General features: G+C 45.0%; 1 protein-coding gene across 5 annotated transcripts; it reads right to left on the bottom strand.

The window, feature by feature from the left end:
• Positions 1-203: 203 nt before the first annotated feature.
• LOC110598929 (uncharacterized) lies at positions 204-24,196 on the bottom strand. 5 transcript variants are annotated; one of them, XM_040284107.2, is made up of 6 exons: positions 22,366-24,196; positions 20,031-20,095; positions 15,223-15,504; positions 4,500-4,708; positions 2,776-2,837; positions 204-1,501 (listed from the first exon to the last, which is right to left on the bottom strand). In XM_040284107.2, exon 1 carries the CDS (start codon positions 24,137-24,139, stop codon positions 22,874-22,876), a length of 1,266 nt encoding a protein of 421 aa, XP_040140041.2. In that variant the 5' UTR covers positions 24,140-24,196; the 3' UTR covers positions 204-1,501; positions 2,776-2,837; positions 4,500-4,708; positions 15,223-15,504; positions 20,031-20,095; positions 22,366-22,873. The 5 variants fall into 5 exon arrangements, with proteins under 5 accessions (XP_040140041.2, XP_077901714.1, XP_040140046.2 ...); XM_078045588.1 differs by having other exon boundaries at positions 204-2,837; XM_040284112.2 differs by lacking the exons at positions 204-1,501; positions 2,776-2,837; positions 4,500-4,708 and adding an exon at positions 11,445-14,142.
• Positions 24,197-24,992: the final 796 nt, after the last annotated feature.

Raw genomic sequence — 24,992 nt, 5'->3', positions numbered from 1 at the left:
TTCTCCATCCTCCTAGACGGAATGGCTGAATTTATCATAACAGCTCTCCAGGTACTGGCCATTTTGGAGAATAGTTCTCGACTGTACCACTCCACGTCCTTCAAATCAGGGACAGAATCTTCATTCTTCCCTTTGCTCCTTCCAGGACACCCCACCCCCATTTTTCCATTTTCAGGGTCTTTTTAGTCCTCTTTCTTTCCTCCTTCCTTAGCTTCCTGCTCCTTCTGTTCACCTCTCTGTCTCTTGATCCAGCCAGCATTTACCTCTGTGCCCCTTATGTTATAGGCACCTCCTACCAGGAGCCCCTGAATGCCAGGTGAGCTCAAGTACAGGGAGGACCCAGTCATAGGGGAGGGGCCTGCCTCTTCCCACCAGAGCCACCAAAGCTATGGGCTCAGGAGCTTCTTTATCCCCCTCTCCATTCATGATCCCGTCTCTGAATTCTCCTAACACTGCTGCCAATCCCAGCTACTCCCCTCCCTCTCCTGTGGGAGCTTTGGATTGGTCCCCGCCTGCTGGTGCTGACCTGCTGACATGCTGCTGGTGCTGACTTGACACCGAACACCGTGGCCAACATGGTTTCCCCCGGTGAGTGGAGAGGTACCGGGTGCTCAGTCAGGGTGGGGACAGGCAGACAAGGAACAGCCTGGCACTTGCGTTTTGGAGGCTGCACCGCTGCCCCTCCATTCTTGGCTCTTCTGTATATCCCCGCTATCCAGCAGGGTGTCCAGACAGGAGTTCTTCCTGCCTCCTTCATTCCTTAGAACCCCACCCACTATATGTTTTCTAATCTGAATCTTATTTCGAAATCTCCTGCCCGAGGGGTTTCCCAACCCCTCCTAGTTTTGAACCAACCTGCTGATCACAGCACTCCCAGATGAGGAATAGAGATGTTAGGTGGGACCTGGCATGCCATTGTGCCCTGGAGACGTCTTGTGCCTGCAGCAGTCGTCGAACTGGTGGCATATGGGCAGGAAGGGGAAGACCAAGTAGGGTCCAAACTGAGAACAAAGACTGGCGGAGGGCAGATGGCAGCCCAGCCCTGTTCTTCCCCAAGGGCAGCAGGTACAGGTCTGGTCTGCATCAAAGTGATTCTGTCCAGACAGCCCATGGAGTCCTCGCTCCCATGGGAAGATGCCTTTTAGTTCCCACCTTTGACTTTATGGGCTGGACTTGGGGCAGCAGGAACCCTGCCACAGGAGCAGCCTCACTGAGAGCTCGTCAGTCTTCCATGTGCCCCACTGAGGCCATGGGGCATGATCATTCTCCAGAGGAAGCAGAAGGGCAGCTATCGGGTTAGAGTAGCAACCTGGGTCCTCCATCAGGTTCTAATTTTTAACCTTGATTTTTAGTTAAAAAAATTTATGCAAAGCCGCACTTCTGCATCCAGATCCCAGACAGCCGATCCCTTCATGCAAAGGAGCAGAGTGGAATCCTGATCGAGGCTCCTGCTCTCCGTCTCGGAGGGGAACGCGGCAGACTAAGCCTTCTCTCCAGTCCTCTGAACCAAGGAGAAAAAGTACTGGATACCACACTTGCTTTTATTCCTGGCACATGGTATCACTCTTGCTTCACTTTGTCTCAGCCCAAAGCTAAGATTGGTAGCAATCACACAGAGAACTTTCTCCTGTCTCCACCCCTCCATGCACATGTGCACACACGTACACACGCAGCTCCCAGGAGTGCCACATGGGAGATGGCACTTGGAAAAGGGCCACTTGGAAAAGCAGGGGACAGGGGTTCTCATCTTCCCGGACCAGGACCTGCATGATACCAAGTCTCCTGAAATTGTTAGCTGTTGACTTGGCCAACCTAATCTCAAATCCAAAATGCTCAGAAGACAATCTAATGGCACACACCTGCACAAATAAACAATAAGGCTTACTGTGCCCTTGTGGGTACCAATGGGTCAAGTTTGGCTCAGCTTTTGAACTCAATCTAAACTATCAGAACATCAGAGACTGCCAGAGCCAAGGACCATTCCTAAAAAAAATCAGGTGTTGGTCCAGTTTGCCCTGCCCAAAGGGCCAGAGAAAGAGTTTGAGTTTTTCTTTTTTTTCTTTGTACTGGGATTGCCAGAGCTCCTTTTATCTTTATTTTGAGACAGTGTCCTGCTAAGTTGTGGAGGCTGGCCTCAAACTTGAGATCCTGCTGCCTCAGCCTCTCGAGTCACTGGGATTACAGGAGCGTGCCAAGGCACCAGGCAGGGTAAAGGCTTTTGAGGTCACTTGTATATCTTCTTAATGCATTGGCTACCAGGCCTTGTTGGTCCCAGTGTGGCAGTTCACATTTTTTTTCCTAAGAACATCTTTTGGAATGTTCTGTTCACTTTGCATGAGTTAAACTAATTAGTATGATTTAATGTCTCCTCCTCTAGGCTCTAGAGCCACAGAACCATCCTCACAATCTCCCAGTTTCTGCTGTATCCTGTCCATACTCCAATCACCGCCAGGCTCCTCTCAGCACGTTCAATAAACTCCCAGTGGGCTTCTGAGCTAACGCCAAGTCTCCTGCACCTTTTCTCCCTCCTGACATCATCTTACAAGATTCCTCTGTCCCTGAGGCTCCACTGTGGGTGAGTGACCTGCACGGGGACAATGGTTCCTTCTCTAGGGCACAGCCATAATATCCTTCTCATAAGAAATCCAGCTTCTTTATCACCCATGCAAGGAGTGTGGTCAGGGCAAAGGAGACATCTAACAGTCCCTAACAATAACTGAGTGATGGGCTCAGTGAAGAGCCATCATCCAGGAGAGTCCATGTGGAGAGGGCTACCTGGCCAAGCCGCAGCTGTCCTGTGACCACACTTCTCCTTGCGGCGGACACAGCATCGTCACCTGAAAAGCATATGGCATCTAGGTTACAAGGCTTGAGGCTGCCTTGATGTCCCTGGTCCCTGGCTGTCCTGAGCAGAAGGTGGGGCTTCCCTGCCCTGTCACCCTGACGCCTTCCTGCACAAGTGAGCAGTTTAACCATTTCCCTGCCACCTCATCTTTGAAAACATCTCATAAAAGCGCATCAGAGGAAACAGCCTTTTCATTCCACCTATTATTAGTTCCCGGAACAGAGGCTGGAAATATGCAGTCGACCTGGAGGTGATGAGCAGACACGAGTGGCAGAGCTACCACTTAACCCATTTCTAGAAACGATTGTTGATATCAAATTCAGGGGCCACCAACTCCCACCAACACGACCACGTGCCACTGTGTCAGTAGCATCCCTTCTGTCTTGGGCATCATTCCAGGCCAATGGACAGAAATTCTGGTCAGAGGACATCTGTGATGAAGCACATGTAATAATGCATGGGGCTACGTGATGACTGACATAGTTAAAGGAGTTTATAAGGATTATCTCATCCATCTGACCAGCATCGCAAGAAGGAAGGAAAAAAAGGGGAGGGGGAGCTCTTATGAACCAGCCACCTAAACCGTCAGTGAAGGAATGAAAATGAACTCAGAAGCCCTTTCTCTGGCCCCTTGGCCAAACCAAATCAGACAGACACAGGATTTTTTTTTTTTTTAAGAGGATGATTCTCAACTCCGGCAGTCTGAGAGTCTGACAGTTAAATGATTTCAAGAGATGGACTGCACTTGATCCCTCTACACTGCCAAGGGTACCAAACCACAAATCGCTTCCCTGCCTTCCACAAACTTCATAAATAACAGAGACGCTCACTTGAATAATTAAAAGAAAAAACTGTCAGCCAAGTAGTTTAAGGCGGCTTAGGTGTGGCTGGAAGCATTCTGTGTATTTTCTGTAAAGCCAAACATGTAGACAGTCAAAAATACTACTTTAATGAGCTTATAAATTTAGAGTGACGCTTCACAGCTACAGCGAGGTCTAGGGTTCAACTATTTTGTCTTTGAAATCAAAGCGGCTGCCATGAGGCATTCACCCCATTGCTTTGTCTAGGATGATGCGGGCTTCTTCCTGGCAGCTTGTTCTTGTACCCAGATAACTGACCCAGACAGCTCTACCTCCAGCATTTTGTGCAGGGAAAACTAACTCTTGGTATTGGGAGATGTTTTCTGACTTCTTAGCTCTTTCCTTCCTTCCCCCTTCATCTGCTCCCAGCTTCCCAGAATGCCTCTCAGCCAAGGCTGTTACCCTCAACAAACTTGAGTGCTTCTCGGAAGAGATGGGCACTTGTCCTGGTCAATCCTACAAGTTCACAAGTTTCTCTAATGCTCAAGTTCAAAGCACTCTAATCTCAGTAATCATGGTTTGTTAAATGTGTTTCTAGCTTTTCCTATCTACAATATTTCTAAACAATTTAAGTGAGCTTAAAAGAGATTTACATAATGTGCCACAATTTGGCAAATGAATGTTGTACATAGTGTCTTGCTGACAGGGTAGGTCTAGTGTAGGAACACCCTGTCAGCAGCGCTGTCCCACATGCGGCTGCTTCGATTCCGACATGGCCTCCAGGGCCCCACAAGGCACAAAAGGAAAGGGCGAGGTAATGCATCTGCGACTTCCTTAGACCTCAAGGTACACACCTGTTCTTCTCAGTCCGTTGGCTTTTCAGAACCAATATTTGGATACCACTTCCATATTTTCCTTTATTCCCGATTCGTGCCAGCCTGGAGACCAAGACAGAACGAGTCTTCAGATGAACACTTGGCCATCAGTTTTTCCAGAGCCCCAGGACAGTGTTGCTAATATTCATGGTTATGTGTGACCTTGCTGTCTCTCTCCACAGAACTATCTGTTAATTAAACAGACAGACAACCTTACAATTAGGTCAACTCCCTATACTCTGACTTAAGCCCTGGGTTCCTTTCTCTCCAGGATTTGAGTACTCAGAGGGAATGTCTCAATGGCCAATATGCAGAATGTTCTCCTCATGCCCCTAGAGGACTCCTCAGTCAGTAGCCACCCCCTGAATATCCCAGGACTTCTGGCACCTGAGCCTCTTACGGGATCTTCTGTTTTTCTGTCTCTATTGTTCTCACTGATTTTCCTATGCTGTTGAGGATAGCATCTAGACAAAGAGAAGCCTCAACCTATGTGTGCTGGTTATGTGGCTCTGGGAAAACCATCATGACATGCCAAGCATTCGTGGTGCAAAAGTTCCCAGTCCCTTAGCCAAGTGCTATGACACACATCTGTAATCCCAGCAACTGGGGAGGCTGAGGCAGGAGGATCGCAAATTCAAAGCCAGCCTTAGCAGCTTATCAAGGCCCTAAGCAACTTATTGAGACCTGCCTCAAAATAAAAAACAAAAAGGGTTGGGAATGTTGCTCAGTGGTTCAGTCCAAACTATAATAATAATAATAATAATAATAATAATAATAATAATAATAATAATAAGTTTCCAATCCTACTCTCCTATCCCCAAACCAGCTGAGATACAGACAAGCCCTTGGCCAGGGTAACTTAGCTCCATTAGATAAGCATCTAGAATCCATGCTATCTCCCTCCCAACTGAATGAGTGCCCAACTGTCACCTCCCATGGCTCCTTGAGACATCACTAAGTACAGCCTAGGGGTGACAGCTTCCTTCAGGGAGCCTACCATCACCTGAGAGCGCCACTTCAATCTCCCACCCTTGCAGGTGCATAGGAAAGAGGTGTCCTGCCATGTGGCAGCCCAGAGCCAAATGGGAAGAGTGGCCTCAGGAAGTGGGCAAGGCCTGAGAAACAGAGGAGCTGCCCGAGATGCCAGCACAGGGCTGAGTTGGAAGGCTGGGTGAGAAACTGTATGACAACACAGATATGCATTCTCAGCAGTGATCAAACTCCCACTAGCTTGGCAATCTTCCTTTCTCCTCCTCCTCCTCCTCCTCCTCCTCCTCTTCCTCCTCCCCCTCCCCCTCCCCCTCCTCCTCCTCTTCTCATCTCTGCAATACCTGTTTTCCTCTGGGCACATGAAATTTTTGCTTTCTCTCTTCTTCCATCCAATTCCGAGGTGAGAGAAGTGAGGAGCAGAGTTCTCTGACTCTGCCAGCTCAGATCATGAATGTATGAATTGTTCTGCTCAGACACACCAAATACAACCAATAGATGTGTTGATGGGACATTCACAGAGTGGACAGGAAGCACAACAGTGACAAGCTGTGAAAGACACACGCCCTGCCCCTCTGAGCTTTTGTGGGATTAACAGGCTAGCATGGATATATCTGGCTTTTTGCATCTGCTTTTATAAATGTCTGCACAAGGTCAGATTTTTCTAAGTGGAAGACTCATCTCATGGCGCTAAGCCTTGTGCTCACTGACTATGCGCTCTGCCTCTGATCTACACCTCCAGTCCCAAAGACTCAAGTCTTTCCTACTGGGTAATCAGACCCTTGATTTTCATATTATAAGACTGATTTTCCATGGATATCTCTGGTTTTTCTGTCCTCCATCCTACTAAATGCTCCAGAAGAGCTCCATATTTAAGTAAGCCAAGTATGAATCTACAGTAGAGACCATTTTTTTAAGACAGAGTGAGAGAGGAGAGAGAGAGAGAGAGAGAGAGAGAGAGAGAGAGAGAGAGAGAGAGAGAGAGAGAGAGAATTTTTAATATTTTATTTTTTAGTTCTCGGTGGACACAACATCTTTGTTGGTATGTGGTGCTGAGGATCGAACCCGGGCCGCACGCATGCCAGAGGAGCGCGATACCGCCTGAGCCACATTGCCTGAGCCACATTCCCAGCCCAGTAGAGACCATTTTTATAAGTAAGTCTTCAACGCGTTTGCGTCAGTGAAGACTGGTATTTCTTTTCTAGAATGATCTCCACCATACTTCCCATTTTCTTCTCATCTTTGATTTTTTTTTATTGCCAAATAAGAAGTTTGCCACCTAAACCACAAAATGGGAGATAATCAATTTCTGCCCTTGATACATCAAGAATCCTTTGGGGTTTTACAAATACAAGTAATCATTATCAAAGGATTTGAGTTATGAAGGAAGAAGGGGAAGTAGAACTATTTCAAGGAGCACAGGGATCTCTGGACCCAGCTCTGCCACTGCTGCCTGGGTCAGGCAATTCTTAAGGAAGAGTGTGTTTAAGAAAACACACTCTTAAGAAATCATATTTTCAGAAATGAGAATTGGTGAGGGTCTTGATATGCCATCAGACAAAGGGCTGTGTTTTCTGTCCCAGAAATGCATATTGTCATGGAAAATAGAGGCTATACAGGTGCCCACAGGACAGCTCTGATAAGAGGCCATTCTCTGCCATATGCAGCTCAGCAATTTCCCAGGGCCTCCAGGTCCCCCATTCTCTCCTCTGGTTTGCCCTCCCTAGACACCTGAGCTTATTAAATTGATTAAAGCAGCTGTTCAAACAAATGTCCAAACTGATCTATCTAGTTACAATTTCCATTTCCATTTTCCCCAAATCAACCTCTTTTTTTAAAAAAAAGAAGTAGGTTAGCAGTAAATGAACATAACTTCACCCACTATTGCCCTGCACTAAACCGGACCTTTTCAGAAAATTAAAAAGTAATTATTCCAAAAGAAGGTTTTATGGTTAAAATAAAACCACAGTCAAAAGCTATTAGAACCTGGACTTTGGGCAAACGCCAAAGAGGGCAGTGCTGGGCATCTTCCTGAGGGGGAGGGAAGGGACTAACCAAAGAAATCTTAAATGAGCATATAAAAAAGTAAGTAAAATGCTGAAACCTGTTCCGCCACCCCACTCCAGTTAGAAGGCACTTTTAACAGCATTAGGAAAGCGAAACCAGTTGTGGGTGGGGTGCAAAGGCTGCCAGATCATCCGCCTGAAGAAACTCCAGGCTGCGCCTACATGAGCGACGTGCGGCCGCCAGGACGCGGGCAGGGTGCGTGGCAAGCCGCGGGCCGGGGAGGGGCAGACCGGGTGTCGGTGGTCACTGGCTCACAGCTGCGGGTGACTCTGACTTGTTATCCTACAATTTGATTAAAGAACAAGCGTTTAAGAAAACACAAGCACGCACTAGCGTAGAGAAGCCCGCAGGCGCTGGGCTCCTGCACCCGGACTCCCCGAGTCGGGCCGTCGGGGCGGCGCCCTCTGCTGGGGCGCTGACGGGCTCCTGCCCCCGGCCAGTGCGCCGCTGCCCTCTGTTGGACAAAAGGCTTTCAGCTCCACCAGGCCGTCGTTGGTTAAAGCGACACGCCAGCTACAACCCCTAGGTGGCGTTAGAAAGGCACAGCCGGCTGAACCTCGGTTTCCACGTCTGTGAAAGGGGCGGGACGGTCATCCTTGCTCCGGTCAAAGGGTCGTTCTCAGGAGCAAATGAATGAGGCCCTGCTGTTTTTACGGGTACCATGCCTGCTTCTGCCCAAACAAAATCCATTTCACTTCCCGAGGAGATCTTTCTCCCCAGTGTCTCTTGCCGTGGGAACACAATTATGTGGCAGCTTTTTCCCCAGCAGCTCTAATAACTTCACTTTTTTTTTTAAACTTTTTGCAGTGCTGGGGACCCAATGCAGGACCTCACACATTTCTAGCCCACACAAATTTTTTAACACAGTATTTACAGCGTTTTTTTTTCTTATAAACATGTATCATAATTAAATTTCCTGTCAATTATCTGTTCAGTGTCTAAACCCCTGAATTCCCAGGGTCTGTCTAGCATTATGCCTACTGTGTACTAGATGCTTGATAAATACCTTTTCTTTTCTTTTTTTTTTTTTTTTTGGTAGCAGTTTTGGGGATGGAACCTAGGGCCTTGGCATGCTAGGCAAGCACACTACCCCCAAACCACACCCCAGCCCTTGATAAATACCTGTTGAATAAGGACAAGGAGGAATCATAGGAACTAGTGCAGGTCAGACAGAAATGGAAAGAACAAAGCAGAAATGGGGGAAATCCTATTTCAGGAGTGACAACATAAATTAATACTGAAAAATATGAGGGCAATGGCAGAATGCCTGGTTAGCATCCCTGAGCCCTGGGTTCCAACCCAGCACCACAAAGTAAATAAATAAATAAGAAAAAAATGAAAAAAAAAAGAGCATGGATGATGGTAAAGTTTTGAACTAGAGAGGTGGTGGCTGGGCAACATTATGAATGCCACTGATTGTAACATATAACAATGTTAACGTTAGGTGAAATTCACCTTGATAATAAGAAAACGAAGGGGCAGAACTGCAATATAATAATTACAGTTAATAATACTTGATGATTTAGCCACTTTACAAATACTTGATGGAGACAACATAAACAGAATATTCCTATACAGTGTTTGATGTTTATACAAATGTTTTCACATAAATGATTCCACTGGTTCCTCCCAATAAGCCCACCACGGGCAGACAAGGACCAGCCAGGACACAGTCAGTCAGAAGCTGCCACTCACCAGGCCACTAACACACCCGGCTGGGAGGCTATGCCCTCCTGCTGCCCTGCCTGGAAAGCACTCCTCCAGACAGCTCCCTGGCAGCACCTGGCCTCCTTCCCACTCTGCTTCAAGTCTCCCCATCAGAAAAGCCTTCCTAAGAGCAGCCCACCTCTCCATTATTGTGCTCTCTCTCTTACCCTGCTTGAGTTTTCTTCAAATATCTTTCATTCTTTTCTTTTAAATTTATTTTTATTTCTAAGTTTTAGTCGTCAATGGATCTTTATTTATATGTGGTGCTAAGAATTGAACCCAATGCCTCACACATGCTAGGCAAGTGCTCTACCACTGAGCCACAACCCCAGCCCCTCTTTTTCTTTCTTTCTTTCTTTTTTTTTTTGGTCTGGTATTGGGGATGGGGTCTTGCTAAGTTGCTTGGACCTCACTAAATTGCTGAGGCCAGCCTCAAATATGATTCTCCTGCCTCAGCCTCCTGAGTCACTGGGATTACAAATTTTTCTTCAAATTTCTTAGAACATATTACTCATTCATCATTTTTCTTTCTATAACAATGTAAGCTCCAAGAGAACAGGGCCATTCATCTGTTTTGTTCTCTGTCATAATAATCCTGACTCCTGGAATGGTATCTGACAAAAATAATAGGTGCTTAATAAATTTGTGTTAAATAAATGAATAAGTACTAGAACTTTGCTATGAACTTGGCCAAATCTTTTGAGGAACCTAGGTTTTTTTACAACACAACAAAATAAAATTATAATATGACCGAGATAAAATGCCAGCTGTTAGGGAACTATATCCAAGTTCAGGATCAGAGCTTGCCTGGGTTCCTCTCATCCCCAGCTTCTTGTTTTGGGTATCTGTCAAGAAACAATCCGAGAACAGAAGAATTGGCCACAGTCCATGTCTAGGTCCCACCCTAGGCCTGCTCTTGGCAGGGAAGGGTGTCTCTGAGGAGGAATTAGAAGGTGCCAGGCAGCGGTCAGAGTCCAGGGAGCAGCAGAGCGTGACCTCACAAGATCCATGTAATCTGAGTAGAAATTACACCCAGGACCAAATTGATGTGCAACAGGAACTTTTTGATTAACTCTCGTTCCCAGGGGAAAGCTTGCCTCTAACAAGTTGAGGCAGTGTGGTGTGACAGAGCAGTGACCCTTGCAAAACAATGAGACTCTGAGACTCAGTGGCAACCCCAGAATTGTACCCAGTGGCCTTGGAAAACATCATGGCCAGCATCAACATTCACTTTCCTCCAGTACCTGGATCAGGCAGCCAGGCACGAGGGAAGGTTGTCAGGCGGAGTGCAAAGAGCAGACTAGGAGTCAAACCCGGGCAGCTCTAGTGTTGGTGGACTTCTTGCATCTGATGGCAGTTTACAGATTACAGATTGGTCATTTGTCCAAACTGACCACAGCCATGGGATATCTTAAAATAATTTATATCTTAAAATAATTATATGTTATATCTTAAAATAATTATTGACAAAACATTTTTGACAAATGCCTGTTTGCCAGTCAAAGCCTTACATTTTAACTTAATGGTACAGAAACATGTTTTCAATCTTTAATAAATCATAAAACTTTCTAAAGGAAATATTTCCTGGACTTTCTCTTTCTTTCTCCCTCTTTCCTGTCTCTCTGTCTGTCTCTTCTAATTGCCATATGGTTTCAAATCCTGTTACTATTTTTCTTAGTTTAAAATATTTATTTTAATGCCTAGGTGCAGTGCATGTAAAGGAAGAAGAACTGTTAGAACGGTTCTGGAACTGAGCACCTATAAGAAAGCTATGTAAGCTGTGGCCCCCCGACCCCACATATACAAGCACTGTCCCATGTGGGCATACATACATACACACACACACATCCCCCTCAAAACTTCCTTATAACACATCCAAAGTACATAGCTCAAAATCAAAGCAAATGATTCCTTACAAATTAAACAAAAACATCACAGCATACTTTACATACTAATAATAGGCCATGACTTTTGCCATTTTCTGAGTGCTATTTGTTGGCATTTTAATCTGTGCTGGTTTCAGGAACTACAACCATTCACCTTTGTCCTGCAGGAACCACATTTAACCCTCCTCCAGCCCAGGGCACTCAAGCATGGGTGGGTATTGAGTTTTTCTCAATTCCCACAGCATGAAGGTAAAAAGCAAACAAAGTAAAACCGTGGTTGTTTCTGCCTTATATTCCCTAAAACTTGGAAAGGGCATGTGGCCATCTATGAAGACCAGGGCTTGACAGGGATTAAAGGACAGCCTGGCATCTAATCCCAGCTGAGCATCACACATTGTGGTGGAGCCCACTTGTGGGCCTGTGGAGGTGGGTAGAGGCCCTAGGTAGGCTGGTGGATTTCAGGCAGATGAGGGAGCACAGGTCCCATCTGAAGGACGTGGACAGGCAGCTCTGTCTGGAGGCTGCATGGTGCCAGTGTATTTAGATCTCCTCACTTTCCAGGAAAAGCCAGAAACTGAGTTGTTAATGTGAATCTCCACATTTTTAAAAGTTAGAAATTAGTTCTAAAAGTGGTATTAAAATACTGTTTGAGCTGAGTGCAGGTACATTCCTGTAATCCAGCTCAGGAGGCTGAGGCAGGAGGATCACAAATTCAAGGCCAGTCTCAGCAACTTAGCAAGGCCTTGTCTTGAAATTAAAAGAAAAAAAAGAGGAATTAGGATGTTACTCAGTGGAAAAGTACCCCTGGGTTCAGTCTCTGGTACCAAAAATAAATAAATGAATATTTTAAAAAATATGAGCCAAACACAATACATCTATGGCCTGACTGTGCACTCTTTGGAATAGTAAGTGGTTCTAGCAGGTTTCAGGCCTCAATAGGAGCCTGACTGTGCACTCTTTGGAATAGTAAGTGGTTCTAGCAGGTTTCAGGCCTCAATCCACCACTTGTTAACTGGTTTCTGGGTAGGTGCTTCACTTCCCAACCACTTAGAATTGGTGATCCAGGATGATGGAGAAGCTAGGGCATTGATTTCCTCCAGTTCAGATCCTAACTCCACCACTTACTACCACCATATACTAGCTGGTCATTGGGATGGACTACCCTGGGCTCCAACTGCCCCCCCCCAAAATGCACACAAGCTGGGCATGGTGGTGCAAAGCCTGTAGTTCCAGTGGCTCAGGAGGCTGAGGCAGGAGGATTGAAAATTCAAAGCCACCCTCAGCAAAGGCAAGGCACTAAGCAACTCAGTGAGACCCTGTCTCTAAATAAAATACAAAATAGGGCTGGGGATGTGGCTCTGTGGCCGAGTGCCCCTGAGTTCAATCCCCAGTATCCCCACACACAAAAAAAATTGCTGACAACAATGCAATCCCTCCCACAGGGCTGATGTGGGATTAAATGAGGTGATGCACACAAGTGCCTTCTGTGGAGGAAGCACCTGGTAGTCATGGCAGCCACTGCTGACATGAGCTTGGCGTCCCTTTCTCCATCTGTCCACAGCCAGTCAGCCAGTCCTGCTAAATAAGACTTCTGAAACTCTCAAATCTATCCCAGGCATGACCCCATGAACTCTACCCTGAACTATCACAATCATCTATTGGTCATGCATCCTGCTTTCCTGAGCAGCCTTGGGAAATCAGCTGCTCCCATGTGATTCCCTCTCCCAGCTTACGCTGGCATTCATTCTCCCTGTCACCTGCAGAACAAAGTCTACTTCTCTAATCAAGGCTCTCCCCAGGCTCATATCCTACCAGTATCTATAACATTTTTATGCCCCAGCCACACCCCACCCCGTCCTTGCCTTTCCTGAAAGCCATGCTGTTGATTGTCATCAAATCTCAGCAAGAGTATTCTTTCTGCTTACCTTGTTTGTCCTCCATGTCAACCTTTGACCACATCTCACCCTTCTAAATCCAGACCAAAACAGTGATTTCCTCCATGAAGGCTTCTCTGATTGTCCCCCTAACCAGCCCCTGCAGTAGAGCCCTCACTCCCCTGCATCTCTCCACACCTAGTGCATAGTGCCCTTTCGCCCATCTCAAAATGCCCTGTAGTCCACTTGCTGACATCTGCCAAACACGAGGTAGGGGCTGGGGATATAGCTCAGTTGGTAGACTGCTTGTCTCACATGCACTAAGCCCTGGGTTCAATCCTCAGTACCAGGAAGAAAAAAAAAAATAGGAGTCCAAGGACAAGAACCTGGCCTTTCTTTTTTTTCTTTTTTCTTTCTTTTTTTTTTTTTTTTGTACCAGGGATTAAACCCAGGGGTACTTAACCACTGAGACACATATCTAGTCCTTTTTTACATTTTATTTAGAGACAGGGTCTTGCTGAGGTACTTAGGGCCTCACTAAACTTCTTTGGCTGGATGTTGGGGAGTACTGGGTATAGAACCCAGGGGCATTTTACCACTGAGCTACATCCCCAGCCCTTTTTTATTTTTGTTTTTGTTTTGCTGAGGCTGGCTTTAAACTCATGATCCTCTTGCCTCAGCCTTCCAATTTGCTGAGACATTACAGGTGTGTGACAGTGAACCCAGCTGCCTTACACATTTTTTTAAAAAATTTCTAGCTGACACACAGTTAAGTTCTTGGTGTTTGCTAAATAAATTAATAAAGGCATTGTAGCAAGGTCAAAGATAACATCACTTTTAATATATCCTGTTGCAAGAAATAGGGATCTTTTGGAATATACTTGCCACAAAGAATAGGAGGGGCTGAGGTTGTGGCTCAGTGGTAGAGCACTCGCCTAGTACGTGTAAGGCCCTGGATTTGATCCTTAGCACCACATAAAAATAAATAAAATATGGACCTGGGGATGTGGCTCAAGCGGTAGCGCGCTCGCCTGGCATGAGTGCGGCCTGGGTTCGATCCTCATCTCCACATACCAACAAAGATGTTGTGTCCGCCGAGAACTAAAAAAATAAATATTAAAAAAATTCTCTCTCTCTCTCTCTCTCTCTCTCTCTCTCTCTCTCTCTCTCTCTCCTCTCTCACTCTCTCTTAAAAAAAAAAAATAGGGCTGGGGATGTGGCTCAAGTGGTAGCGCACTCGCCTGGCATGCGTGTGGCCTAGGGTTCGATCCTCAGCACCACATACCAACAAAGATGTTGTGTCCGCCGAAAACTAAAAAAATAAATAAATATAAAAAAAATAAAAAAAAGGTATTGTGTCCAACTACAACTAAAATAAATAAATAAATATTTTAAAGAAAGAAAGAATACAAAAAAAAAAAAAAAGGCCCATAAAAATCACTTAAAAGAGCAGGTGCTGCAATACTCGCCTGTAATCCCAGCAAGAACTCTGGAGGCTAAGGCAGGGGATCAAAAGTTCAAGGCCATCCTGGGCAGTTTAGTGAGATTCTGTCTCAAAACAAAAATAAAAAAGGGCTGGGGATGTAGCTCAGTGGTAAAATGCCCCTGGGTTCTATACCTAGTACTCCCCAACACCCAGCCAAAGAAATCAATTGAAAGCCCTCAACTTGCCAAGCGTAGTGGCACATGCCTGTAATCCCAGTGGCTCAGGAGGCTGAGGCAGGAGGATTGAAAATTCAAAGCCCACCTCAGCAAAGGCAAGGTGCTAAACAACTCAGTGAGACCCTGTCTCTAAATAAAATACAAAATAGGGCTGAGGATGTGGCTCAGTGATTGAGTACCCCTGAGTTCAATCCCTAGCACCAAAAAAAAAAAAAAAAAAAGCCTTCAGTTCCCTGGAATGTGTGCATTTTGGTTCATTTTAGCATAAAAAGATGTTATATTTAAAACTCTAGAGGCTGGGGATGTGGCTCAAGCGGTAGCGCGCTCGCCTGGCATGCGTGCGGCCTGGGTTCGATCCTCAGCACCACATACCAACAAAGATGTTGTGTCCGCTGAAAACTAAAAAATATTAAAATTCTCTCTCTCTCTCTCTCTTTCTCTCTCTATCTATCTATCTATATATATATATATATTAAAAAAAAACTCTAGCTACCTAGATAGTTGAAAATATGCACTTACAGGTGGCTGGCATTTGTCACAGAGCCTTGACATTCACTTGTCTTTCTGTGGCCTCCATGGAATGCATGATTTCCCAGGTGAAAATGTCATTCAGACAAAGAACAGAAATCTGATGATTTGGATCATAATTTGTAAACGTGCCAGTCTGAGAGGTTTTCACACACGGGGAACTGCCTGAACCTTGCCCTTGTGTCCATGCAAGCCTCTTATGAGAAAGAGTAATTCCTCAGCTGAAGAGTCAAGAAAGGAGGCTGGAAGCCATCCTCACTGGGAGGCACAGACCTGGGGAAGAAAATAAACATCATTGTTTTAGAATTTGTATTCTTAAAAACATGCCACAAAGCATTCACAAAGTGAATGGAAGGTTGTGACTCAACCTCATCTCCCCCTCCTCCCCCAGGCAGCACAGCAGAGCTTGCTTTGGCAGCCTGTGATTTCTGGGGTTGGTCTAGAAGGAATGGGGGCAGCAGTTCAACAGAGAGCTTTTTGGGTGCCCTGGGGTGAGGCTCTCTGGGATGGCCTGGCTCTTGCAGTTTCTAGTTGGTGCACTTGATAGAGTAATGGTTCTTTTTTTTCTTAATATTTATTTTTTAGTTGTAGTTGGACATAATACCTTTATTTTATATATTTATTTATTTATTTTATACTTATTTATTTTAGTTTTCGGCAGACACAACATCTTTTTTGGCATGTGGTGCTGAGGATCGAACCCGGGCCGCACACATGCCAGGCGAGCGCGCTACCGCTTGAGCCCCATCCTCAGCCCATATATATTTATTTTTTATGGAGTGCTGAGGCTCAAACCCAGGGCCTCACACATGCTAGGCAAGCGCTCTACCAATGAGCCAGAACCCCAGCCCCAGACTAATGGTTCTTACTGCAAAAAGCTGTAGGAAAGATTAAATGATAAAGAACAGGTAAAGTGTTTTATCATGGTACCTATTAAATACTCTGATTATGACAAGAGTTTAGGAAATATTAGCTTTTATTATCATTCATCAAAAAGATCCTGGGCTGGGGTCATGGCTCAGTGGTAGAGCGCTTGCCTAGCAAGTATGAGGCACTGGGTTCGATCCTCAGTACCACATATAAATAAAAAATAAAATAAAGATATTTTGTCCATCTACTAAAATTTTTTTTTTTAAATTCTGCTACTAGGCTAGAGCTATATGGAGTTTATCTTTACAACTTCATCTATTCCTAGTATCTCTATTGTCCATCTATGGGAACTGAAGAAGGAGAAAGCATTCAAGTTCTCACCAAGGAAAAGGCAGAAAGAGTGGAGATGGAGAGAAAAAAAGAGGCCACATCCACATAAAGGCTGGCCCTGCAACTGGCTCCGGCATAAAAATAGATCTGGACTCCAGTGGCTGCACTGGAAGGAAGGAAACAAAGAGCGCCTTCAGGCTGCCACATAGTAGAGAGCAAATCCTGGGCCTGGACAAACCTCAAGTTCAAGTGTGGAATAAAGACATTTTCAGACTTTGAGGCCTTCGAAAACAAGAGGCATTCTCAGAAACAGGGTAAATTATTACAGTGATTTTTTTCAATAAATGTTAAATGATACTAACACTAGTAAAGCCACTGAATGTGAAGGATTTATTCATTCCACAAATACATCCTGAGTGCCTACTATGTGCTGGTCATTCAACAGGCCAGAATAGGTCCCCACAGACACTTGCTGCTGCTCCATGGAATTTACTTTATAGTAACAAACAACTACAGGAGGAAACTGAATCAAAGAGGAGAGTGACAGAGAAACAAAAATGAGGATCCTGAACTCCAACTTTCAGTTGAAAAACTACAGGAATTACAGCAGGTAGAAGATGGAACCACCTGCCATCCTCAGAACCCACTCAGATAAATCCAGAAGGAGGAACTGGCCTGGGCTGGGCATGAGGCTGTGTGCCTGTAACCCCAGGCTGAGACAGGAAGATCTCAAGTTCAAGGTCAGCCTGGGAAACTTAGGGAGACCCTATACAAATTTTTTTTAAAAGGGAGGGGTCCTGGATGGTATAGCTCAGTGGTAGAGCATTTACCTAGTTATATACAAGCCCTGGACATACTCAATCCCTGGCACCAAAGAGAGAGAGAAAAAAAATGCCTGGATTCCTGAAAAAAGTCAAACTGTTAAAAACAAGACAAGAGGTAGACTTGTGTAGATTAAAAGAGTTAACAGGAGCTGAGGGTATCTCCATGGTGGAGTGTGTTTAGCATATATGCAAGGCCCTGGGTTCCATCCCAGCTCCTAAATAAATAAATGTTAACAATCTCATCCAACTAGTAAACCCTTGAGTATATCCTGAGCTAACAAAAGCAGTTTTTTGTTTGTGGTACTGGGGATTGAGCCCAGGGGTACTTTACCATTGAGCCATATCCCCAACCATTTTTATTTTTTATTTTGAGACAGGGTATCACTAGGTTGCTGAGGTTGGTCTCAAACTTATGATTTTCCTGCATCAGCCTCCTGAGCCACTGGGATTATAGGCATGTGTCATTGCTCCCAGCTTCATTGTTTTAATCTTTCTATTTTTCCATATAAATGAAAAATTCAAAAGGTGATATGCCTGTAGTTCCAGCTATTGGGGAGACTGAGGTAAAAGATTTCTCAAGTGTGGGCATTGGATTTCTCAAGATTGGGCTACAAAGTGAGACCCAGTCTCAAAAAACAATAACAACCAGGCATGGTTCCTCACACCTGTTATCCCAGCAGATCAGGAGGCTGAGGCAGAAGGATCTGTTACAAGTTCAAAGCCAGCCTCAGCAATTTAGTGAGGCACTACATAACTTAATGAGACCCTGTCACAATAGTACAGTGACTTTTTTACTATGTTAACTATTCTCACATAGGAAAAATCATTAAGAGGAAAAGCAAGGTGCTGCAATATGGCAGACTGAATGCATTCATTTGTTTATCTCTAAACCCCAGTTAGATGAAAATAAAGAAATAAAAATGAGGCTGGGGTTGTGGCTCAGCAGTAGAACACTCACCTCGCACGTGCGAGACCTGGGTTCGATCCTTAGCACCACATAAAAATAAATAAACAAACTAAAGGTATTGTGTCCAACTACAACTAAAAATATATATTTAAAAAAGAAAGAAAAATGTTATAAACCCACAAAAAATGAGGTGGATAAGAGATGTCAACCAGCTTTGGAAGATGGAATGGAACTAATAGCCCAGTAGAAGATACTGCGACTCAAATGCCTAAAGAGAGCCTGGGGATATGGCTTAGTTGGTAGAGTGCTTGCCTTGCATGCACAAGACTCTGGGTTCAATCCCCAGCAACACACACACACACACACACTCTCAAATGCCTAAAGAGGAGAATGTATGCAAAAAATATAACAGTCATCTTTCACCAATGTTCAGGACCTGGAGAGACCAGACACCTCTGATAGAACAAGGACATGGAGCTGGAAGCAGGAAAACTATTTAGAAGTCTGTACATAAAGCAATTAAATGTTGGCACAGTGGTACATGCCTGTAATCCCAGCATCTTGGGAGGCTGAGGCAGGAGGATCGCAAGTTCAAGGCCAGCCTCAGCAATTAAGTGAGATCCTGTCTCAAAATAAAAAATAAAAAGGGATGGGGATATGGCTCAGTGATTAAGTGACCTGGATTCAATTCCCAGTACCAAAAAAACAATTAAATTCACAAATCCCCTCCCCAACCTTTTTTTTTACCATTGAGCTGAAAACATAAAAACTGGGATAAAATGTATATATCTTACTACATCTACATCTACAGCCCTATACCCCCTTTCCTATTGCTACAATCTCAACATTGTGGCCCCATAAGTATTCCCCCATGCAGGTAACTGGAAAATTCTCTGGAGAAACCAAATAGTCCCTACAATATGATCTATACATTCTGACACTTGGGGGTACCCAGAAAAAAATTCTGCTTGTCCCAGTCACCCACAATAGGGTGAAGCCCATCAATCAACATGCCCCATTTATGTGAATAGTTTCCAATTAGCTCTGCTTAATGTCTCAGTATCAAATATGAAAAGCAAGCTGTTGAAGAAAATCTCCAACAGCATACATACACTTCAAAAGAAAAAAAAGGGGAGGCAAAATCAGGGGAAACAGTGTGAAAAACAGAAAAAAAAAAACAAAAACAGAAAAAATATAGTTCATGTAGTAAACTCTAACAGACTCTAGCAATTCATTTTTTTCTCCCTTCCTCTCCCTAAGAGAGCTAAGAGAATATGAACACAAAACAAGAGGACAATGCTATACACACATACACACTCTCACACACAAACACACACACACACACACAATAGAAACAGTGACAACAATTTAAAATTTAAACATTAAAATTCAAAAACTCATGGGGCTGGGGTTGTGGCTCAGATGTAGAGTGCTCACCTACCATGCATGAGGTACTGGGTTTGATCCTTAGCACCACATAAAAATGAAATAAAGATATTGTGTCCACCTATAACTAAAAAATAAATATTTTTTAAAAATTCAAAAATTCAATAGAAAGGATAAGGTTAAAAAAGGATAAGATGCATATTTCAAGTTCCAACATCAACAGAAAATGGGATGTGGGGGGCCGTCGCGCTGAGTGACCAGCATTTCTTCTCGTGACTCTGTGGGTCATTTTCATAGTGATCTGGCCACATTCATAGTGACCCCAGACACTGCCCTATCCTGGAGCCTCGAAATAGCAGAATGTGTCTTCATGCATAGGCGTGCCTTCCTGCAACCCCAGGGGTCGAGCTATGCTCACCTGTCCCTTTGTGATATGACTCCCTTGCCCTGTTTGGGATAGAATGTTCCTTGGAAATACCTACCCTTTGTGTGTCCCCTTCTCTTGTTCTGCCTTTGGGTGTGGCCTTCCTAGATGTCAGTCAACCTGCTGACAGCAGACATCATGAAGTTAGACTCAGCCCCCTGAAACCTGACCCCTGGCCTCATTTGAATGGCTTTTTCTCAATAAAAGGGTCAGCATGTGTTGGCTCTCTCTCTCTCTCTCTCTTTCTGTGGACCCTTAAGGTCAGAGGAGCCGTCACAGGACCCCTAAATAAAAAGGTATCTCTGTCTCTTGTGTGGTTATTTCATGTAGCCCAAGTTCCCCTAGAGTGATCCTGAGTGTTTTAGTGTTGAGGAACGCAGCAGGGATGAGTATATAGATTTAGCCATGAAGTGACAGAAAACAGGTAATTTTCATGGGAAAGAAAAATATATCTTTATAGTCAAAAATAAAAGAACACCCAGATGCAATGCCATATGCCTGTAATCCCAGTGACTCAAGAGGCTGTCAGAAGGATCTCAAGGCCAAGGCTCAAGGCCAGCCTCAGCAAATTAGCAAGGCCAGCCTCAGCAAATTAGCAAGGCCCTCAACAACTTAGCAAGACTCTGTCTTAAAATTAAAAAAAAAAAAAAAAAAATTTTTAAAGACCTAAGGATGTAGATCAGTGGTAATGCCCCCCTAGTTTCAACCCCCAGTACCTTAAAAAAAAAAAAAAAAGAACAGCAACATCTTGAACAACATCTTGAACAGCAACATTTGGAGTTAGAAGATAGTGTTAGAAGTTAAAATTCTATGGGAAAAATATTCCTAACCTAGAATCTATACCTAAACTATTAATCAAATATGAGAAAAGAATAATATTTTCAGACAGATTCAGTTATCACAAAGTTTACCTCCCATGGTCCCTTTTTTGGAAGCCATTAGATGATGCAGTTGACTAAGAATAAGGGAGTAAAATAAGCATTTTAATTTAAACATTTTGAAGGATGGAAGGAAGAAGGAAGGAAGGAAAGAAAGGAGGGGGCAGGGAGAGATGAAAAAGAAAGGAAGAAGAGGAGGAAGAAGAGGAGAGGGGGGAAACAAGGACTGTTGATTTTCTATTAGATTAGACTACATGAACAAAAATATGGCAAGGGGTTTAATGATCTTCTGGAGTCTTTGGGACAAATTACCCAAGAGTATCCAGAAAATATAATCAATAACACCAGCTATTATATGTTTGTGTTATGATATTTGTGTTAGGATAAAGTTTCTACTCAGAAATTTGACAGACTTTTAAAAGTACACAGAGGAGAAAAATGTTAAATGTTTCTTTCATCCTATTTCTGCTTTTAGCCACCTCTTACATTCTTGCCCAAGAGACAAACAATCCAACAGACCAAGTTAAGACTTAGACTTAACATTGAAGTCTTCACATTAGACACTCAGGGGACCTTCTCTCCTCCTGGGATAAGAGCAGAGAGTGTGTGACGTATAAAAAGAAGACCCTTAATGAGATACAGGGGAGCTGTGGAAAACCTCATGTGATTAGATAAATAATTAAAAGTCAAGATCAATGGGCTAGGGTTGTGGCTCAGTGGTAGAGCGCTTGCCTAGCACGTGTGAGGCCCTGGGTTCAATTCTCAGCACTACATAAAAATAAATAAATAAAATAAATGTATTGTGTCCAACTACAACTAAAAAATAATTTTTTTGCATTTTTTAATTTGCTTTAATTAGTTACACATAACAGTACAATGATCTTGACATATCATACATTTGAATCAGATGGGATATAATTTCTCATTTTTCTGAGTGTACAGGTTGTAAAAAATAAATATTAAAAAAACTAAATATTCTGCTGGACACAATGGCGAAAGAAAGAAAGAAAGAAAGGAAGGAAGGAAGGAAGGAAGGAAGGAAGGAAGGAAGGAAGGAAGGAAGGAAGGAAGGAAAGAAAAGAAAAGAAAAGAAAAGAAAAGAAAAGAAAGAAAGAAAAGAAAAGAAAGAAAGAAAGAAAGAAAGAAAGAAAGAAAGAAAGAAAGAAAGAAAGAAAGAAAGAAAGAAAGAAAGAGCAGGTACAAATAATTGAACTAACCCCATCTCAAGCATGGGTAATTCAAATTTGGGGTGGAGGTCGGGGTACCCTGTGGACATACTGGCCCTGCTAAAGTAGGTTAAACAGTGCAGCCCAGCAATTATTCTGGGTACAACTCTGGTGCTATTTAGAAGATCCATAAGGATGAATTTGATCCAGATTTGTATAGGATCCTGCAAGAGGCCTGTCACAGTAGATGGTAAAACTGGCTTCACGGGAGTGGCCAGTACAGAAATAGTGAAGGAAGTAAATTTAAAACCAACAAACATAACCATCATTATGGAATATGGCGTCTTACTTTTTGAGTTTTTTCCCCTTCATTTGCTCATCTCCTCTTCACTTGCTTTTGTAACTTTGGAGCCACTCATTCTTCAGGATCCGTTTTCATTTTGCTTACTCCAGGCCTGCTGCTTCTTCCACAACCCTCGATATCTATCCTTTATCCTGTTGTAATTCTTCTCATCAGGCCATGCCTGCATATTGTCTCCCTAATTATGTGTCAGATGAAATCCTTCTAGCCCATCCTAAAGCCACTTCTCAAAGAGCTATTTAAGAACCCCAAATCCAATTTTCTTCTATCATTACCAAATCTATTCTTTCTCCTCAGAATGTTCTTATTTTCCTCTTTACCACTATTTTTTTTCCCTTCCACTGGTACTGGCTCTGCCTTCATGCCCAGTAGCTCTGCTCCATTCCCACATTCTTCTTTCTAGACTCTTCTTTCTTCACTCTTCTTTACCCCTTCAAGATCAATAATGTCTCTAATAATGACTCTAATGTCTCCTCTTTGACTTTCAATAGTTCCCCTACCTGGATATCTCCTTCTTTAGCTGCAATCCTTCATCTGCCTCATCCACTGGGACCTTCCCCTGTAATATTTTCTCTTCCATAGAAACGAATTCACCAGTAATATCTTTCACTCCATGAACACTATCCTCATCAATTTCTATTCCTTCCTCAATCCCTTCTAGTTCTTCATCTCTCACTTTTGTACTTTCAGAAGGAATTTCCATCTCCTCATCAGTAAATTCTATCCCTGTTTCATCACCAGTAATTTCTATCACTCTTTCAATGTTCTCTTCACTTCTGCTCAGTTTTTCTCCATTAGATTCCAGTTTCTCTTCACTTGACCCCGCTTTATCTCCAATGGATCTCGAATCCTCTCCATCAGTCCTTGGTTTCTCTTCACTGGACCTTAGTTTCTCTCTACTCAACCTCATCTTCTCTCCACTGGACCTCCGCTTCTCTCTCCTGTACACTGGGTTCTCTCCACTGGACCCCCGCTTCTCTCTCCTGTACACTGGGTTCTCTCCACTGGACCCCCGCTTCTCTCCGCTGTACACTGGCTTCTCTGCAATGGACCCCCGTTTCTCTGCAGTGGACCCCCGCTTTTCTGCAATGGACCCCCGCTTCTCTGCAGTGGACTCCTGCTTCTCTACAGTGGATCCCCGTTTTTCTCCCCTGGACTCCCGCTTCTCTCCACTCAACTGCTGCCCCTCGTTCTGCTGCAATTGATATTCTCTGGATCGCAAGTCCTCTCCACTGGTCCCCACATTATTCCCAGTAGACGTGGGCATCTCTTCAGACAGAGACCCCTTCCTAGACTCTGCGGTCATCCCTGCAGCGTTAGATTCAGCTCCAATTTTGCGTTTGACGTCTTGTTTTCCCCAAATCTCTCTTGCAGAATCCTGCAACGCATCTGCTGTACTACTGCCGGTCCCTTCCTGACTCAGGCCTGCCTTCTCTTTCAAGACGGTCTTTCCCACACTTTCTGGTCGCAAGTTCTCATGACCAACCCTCGGGTCCCGCGTTCTAGGCTTTTGCGTCTTTCTGCCCAGAAGCTCCACCCTCTTTCCAATCACGATTAGCCCGTTCCAGGGTACCCACATTTTCACTTTCTCTCGCTGCACCTGCGCCCTCTTGCAGCCCCGCTCCGGTGAATGCCAGCGGATGGAGGCCTGAACGGCGCCTCCTGGGGTGAGGGCCTTGCTGAGCCGCCTCAACTGATTGTTCAGCCGCTCCCTCGCGCCCCTGAGCGAAATTATTAACGGAATCCCTTTCTGCTCAGACATCGCCACCTGCCCTGGCCGGTGGCCCACTGGCTCCACTCCGGGGAATCATTCCCTAACCCTCCCTCCCGCCCCGCCTGCCCCGCCCCGCCCCGCCCCACGCCGCCCCGCCCGCCGCCCCACCCGCCGCCTCACCCACCGCCTGGAAGGCGCGAGACCAAGTTAGTGCGCACGCGCAAAACGCGCGCGTGGCCGTTGGAAGCCGGGCCGGGAACCGCGACGAGCCGGAGTCCACCAGCCCCGGGGGCGGGGGATGGGGCGGTGGCCGTGACTCGTGACGTCCCAGGCCCTGAAGTGTGACCGAGGTGACCGAGGCCCTGAAGTGCTCGTGTATCACCTGCCCTCTTTCGGTTCCGCGCTGCCCCTTAAAAGCCCGGCTTGGGATCTCTCTCACACACACACACACACACACACACACACACACACACACACACACAAGACTTGGGCGTTATTGCCAATGGAGTCTCGCAAGCTCGACCTGCTACCCAATCGGAAGGCGCAGCTGCCCGGGACAGGGTGGGAATCACCCGGACCCCAGGTAACTCCCAGGCCGGGAGGGGGAGGTGTCCCCAGCAATTGATGGGATCCCCACTCGGTCCCTTCATCCGGGCGAGTTACAGTGACGAAGCTTCGGGAGCGCGCGGGCAGCGTCCATCCACGGAATGTGTGTGCTGCAGCTGAGTAGCGCGAAGGAGCAGCATCTGGAGGCTGGGAAGGAGAGTAAGGTAAAGAAAAGATGTAACCCCTCTTCCAACCACCACCTCACTCCATGGTACCCGATTGATATCCAAGGAGAGTGAGAGAGCGAGCGCACAGTGGACCAGGGGATGGGACGGGACGCCTCTGTGGCCCTTGC

This window comes from Ictidomys tridecemlineatus, chromosome 4 (assembly GCF_052094955.1).
Source record: "Ictidomys tridecemlineatus isolate mIctTri1 chromosome 4, mIctTri1.hap1, whole genome shotgun sequence".
Classification (NCBI taxonomy): Eukaryota; Metazoa; Chordata; class Mammalia; order Rodentia; family Sciuridae; genus Ictidomys; species Ictidomys tridecemlineatus.
This window is presented reverse-complemented; position numbering and strand designations above follow the sequence as displayed.

Excerpts from the sequence above, each read along its gene's own strand:
- LOC110598929 (XM_078045588.1), bottom strand. The coding sequence starts at position 24,139 with ATGTCTGAGCAGAAAGGGATTCCGTTAATAATTTCGCTCAGGGGCGCG.